A 4,188-nucleotide genomic window follows, 5' to 3' on the forward strand; every position below is an offset into this window, starting at 1 on the left:
TCAGGACCACGGACAGCTCCACTGCGGTCTCCACAATAACAACCAGCAGCACGGGTTGCTGGTTGGACCTGATAGGGAGGAGGTCAGTGTGGTTGGACGGGACAACATATCATGTGACTCAATGTGGGCGTCTTTTAACCATTACCAAGATCCTTAACCAAGACGCTTCTGTGCCTTAATGGCCATGTGAAGCGCACTGTTTTCCAGCTGATAGAGGCATAAGACCATAAACCTCATATGTTTTTGAGACAGCATAGAAGGAACCTTGTAACTACAGCTAATAAAATGATCTCTACTTGTCAGACGCCTTGTTACTTACTCGTTATCATCGGGCACTGGGCTCTTCCTTTCTGGACCCTTATATGGTTTCTTTTGAAGTGAAAAACATAGCATATTTTGTGATTTAGTTTGGAGGACTTTTGGCTACAGAAGGAACACTGCTATATCTCTCTTTCTGATTTTACTGATGCTGCTGGTGTTGTGTTCTTGTGCTGCACTAAGCTAAGGTATCTCTTGTTTTCTAGCTCATGCTAGCTGAGCCCAGTCTCGTGAGATTTGACTAACACCAAACAGCACAATGAGAGCCACGAAGCCTGTAGCCCAGTCTTTGTCTCTCTGAAACAAAAGAACAGAAGTCACATGACATTGGAGGGAAGCCTGTATGGCGTGTCATTGGGTGTGGGAGACTGCTCTTCTCATCCTGTTTCATACACAGACAGTCTGTGTTGGTTTCCCAAACCTTAAGCAGGTCATTCTTGGGCTTGAACCAAACCCTTTGAAGGTACAGACGAATTATTGTTTGGTGTGGAGGACTTGTTGTTGTTGTAGTGTAATGTCAGTCTCACTGTAAAGTCCCTGTCTCAATGGAAAGAAACACATTCTATCATGTTACACATTGCTTCCTGTCAGTCACTGGATATCAGCAAGAGGAGGTGGAAGCCTCCTTACAGTCTTTACTATCACCTCCAGGTCTTTTTACAGTGCTCTGCAGTTCAGTCCAAGCCAACATTTACTCAACATAAAATGTCAAAATAGTAAATTTCACTTTTCTTACACAAATAGACTTAATTCATTAATCTGTCCTACAATCTAGTGTCAAGCTTTATGTTTTTGGTTAATACAGATGAAACCGACTCCAGAAAATGGATCACCAGAATTCAGTTTTTCTCACTTTACAATTATTGGTAATGACCTGATCTGTGGAATACCAATCACATTGCATTTGTGGGTGTCTTAAAGACACCCAAGGACCTGGGGCTCCAGGTTGCAATTGTTGTAAAAATATATAAACCGTCCTCTGTACAGCGATGAGGTTGACGTAATGAAATGTGGTACAACTGCAAATAACAAGGCTTTTCTTTTTATGTGAACTGAAGCGTTGCACATTAATGCATGGCAGCCTGAGCATCCATGCACATACACACTACCACACACACACACAAACACACACACACACACAACACACACACACACACACACACACAAACTGCTTTCCATGAACAATGTAGGAGTGTGTGAGCAGGATTTCTGTTCTCAGTCCTCTGTGACTTTCAGCCTCCACTGTGCAAAAAAACCCAGCAGAATAACACAATGACCTTTACAGAGTAACTAGAACAACCTGCAGTGATGAATGGTGCCGTAGTTTCCATGAGAACCTCACACACACACACACACACACACACACACACACAAACAGCAACCTTCACACTCTTTCTCCAAAACAAAAGCAGTGGAATTTGCGTCTTCCTGCTCTACTTTCTTGGTATCTGACCTTTTCATTATTAGACTTTTCTCTTTCTCAGACTCTCAGAGTCGTCACCAGAATTTAGACTTTTTTCACAATCAACCATAAAAATAACTGAATGAATTGTACATAAACCCCAGAAACATGATCAAGGACACAACCTCAGTGACAGCTACAGCCCTGTTCTCTTCCTTTCTGGTAGCTTTTTTATTTATATGACTTCAAACTTTACATTGTTATCGTTACTGTGTGAAAAGTCACTGTGTGTTGGTGCTTTAAAGAACATCTGAATATTTAAGGTTCAGGAATAAAAAAACTCACGTGGTTGTTTTCACGGCTTCCATTTTTGCTGCAGGCAGAAAACCAACCAGGCAAATCCCTCAGAGACCTGAAGTGTCCAGGTTCAGTGTGTTCCTGATGCTGTACCTCCAAATTATAAACAGAATTACAGGGCCCTTAGGCAACACCTGCATTATTACCTCATGATGTACACAGCAGCCCTGAGGTGAAATGTAGTTTCAAGGATCTTTATTGTGTCAGAAGACAGCTCAATATTTTTGGGCTGTTGGTGAGACAAAAAATAAAGAATTTGGAAAGACACCTTCGAGGGAAAGATGATACACAAAATTTCATGTGACACAAAATGATATGAATTGATTAATCGAGGAAATAATCAGCAGATTAATCAGTAATAAAATGATAGTTGCAGCCATTATATATATCATTGCAACGATATCAGAGCTCCCTTGAACACACCAACACAGAGTACATTAGAAGTTCATTAAATGTAACGTAATTTTGGGGAAAGTAATAAAGGTAACTACATTTTAAAGGTGCAGTGTGTAACATTGAGGAGGATCTATTGACAGAAATGTAAAATAATATTCATAGCTATGTTGTTGTTAGTATATGATCACCTGAATATAAGAATGTGTTCTTGTTGCCTTAGAATGAGACATTTTTTATCTACAGGTGGGTTGCCCTATGGAGTCCGCCATGTTAAACCGCCATGTTTTTCGTGCGAAACTACACCACTAGATGCTACTAACTCCTACACACTGGGCCAGTAACTGTGACTTTAATAGACATTTTATAAAACCAGCGGCTGCCTGAAAGGAAAGTGTCGGCCTGAAGGTTAGAGGAGCAAGCTTTTTTTACAGAGAGTTCATCAGTTCAGTTGTCAGACCGGCAGTATAGGTCGGTTAGGGTGTCCTAACCTCCCTCATTACCACCACTGAGGTGCCTTTGAGCAAGGCCCCTTAACCCCAACCACTCCAGTAGAGCTGCTCAGTAACAGTGTTTCCAAATGTATCTTTATGTATCATCAAACTTTAATTGAATTTTGAGTTATTCTGCTAAATAAAATGCGAATGAATGCTTGTTTCCATCCACTACAGTTAAGCGATTATTAGGATGTGGTTCATGAGATAGGCAGCCAGAAGAGAGGGTGTAACAAGATCATGTAATGAAAACTGCGCTTATCGAAGTTTAAACAGGGAAATACAGAAAACAGTATGGAAGGCTTTGATTTCCTACCTGGAACATGATCCTGTACTGCTCCTCCGGACGTTTGACCACACACATGTTGCAGCCCATGATGACGTCTGAAACTCGTCCTCTTATCTCTCTCTCTCCGCTTTCTTCTCGTTTTTTTTTATCTCCTCTGTCCTCTCTGCAGGTCCCTCAGAAAACAACTGACTCTCTGTATCGATAATCCAGCTCTCCGTCTGACCTTTAACCTGCAGATGTGATGTCCTCAGGTGAGTCTGTTTTGTTGATTATTTTTTCAGCCTCTGACCTTTGACCCACAATGAGGTTCTGAGAGATAACGTTTTTGTCTAGATAAATGTCTCTGAAGCTAAGATAAACTCAGCCGAAGAAAATTCTGACAAATTCTTGGGGCAAAATGAAGTGTTGGTGAAAACTGTAATCCCTGCTGTCAAAGATCCTTTATGTGAGAAGATTTGTGTTTGTTCTTTGTAAATGCTGATCAAAGATCCTTCACCAAAATCCTCAGAGAAATCCAAGCATTTCATAAGAAAAGTTCCAGTGAGATTCAAATGTATTCTGCTGTTTTCCAGGTTTATTTCAAATATATAAAAGTTACTGTTCTGTCTGTAGCTTCAGTGGTTCTTCTGCATAAAGGGAAATCCAATTAAAAAATAAATCAAGTCAGTTTTTAGTGTTTTTGGCAATTATGCACAAGCACTGGGTCCTGTAGTTTTAGTTTTCCCTCAGAAAAGGAACATTCCCCACAAAAAATGAAGCCACCTCATTGAAAAATCCCCCAGTGTGCTTTATCAAGTTTATCAGAAACACACACAGATGCCTCTATCAGTCCAACATCTTCACCAAAGACATCTGTCTCTGTTTAGAAAAGTGTCAGTTCAGATAAAAACCCAGCTGAGAGTCAAGCTGAGTTCAGCTCCTGTTGTGTGCTCCGT

General features: G+C 40.7%; 1 protein-coding gene across 1 annotated transcript in view; it reads right to left on the reverse strand.

The window, feature by feature from the left end:
- The window catches only part of LOC118324643 (PDZ domain-containing protein 4-like), a 36,274-nt gene extending 32,934 nt beyond the window's left edge, over positions 1–3,340 (reverse strand). Inside the window, exon 1 of the mRNA XM_035657067.1 lies at positions 3,281–3,340. Within this exon, the coding sequence (XP_035512960.1) occupies positions 3,281–3,340 (60 nt within the window). The remainder of the gene's footprint in view (positions 1–3,280) is intronic.
- Between the last annotated feature and the right edge of the window lie 848 nt (positions 3,341–4,188).

The sequence above is a fragment of the Morone saxatilis genome, unplaced genomic scaffold (assembly GCF_004916995.1).
Source record: "Morone saxatilis isolate NCDOM2014 unplaced genomic scaffold, NCSU_SB_2.0 Contig15, whole genome shotgun sequence".
Lineage (NCBI taxonomy): Eukaryota > Metazoa > Chordata > Actinopteri > Moronidae > Morone > Morone saxatilis.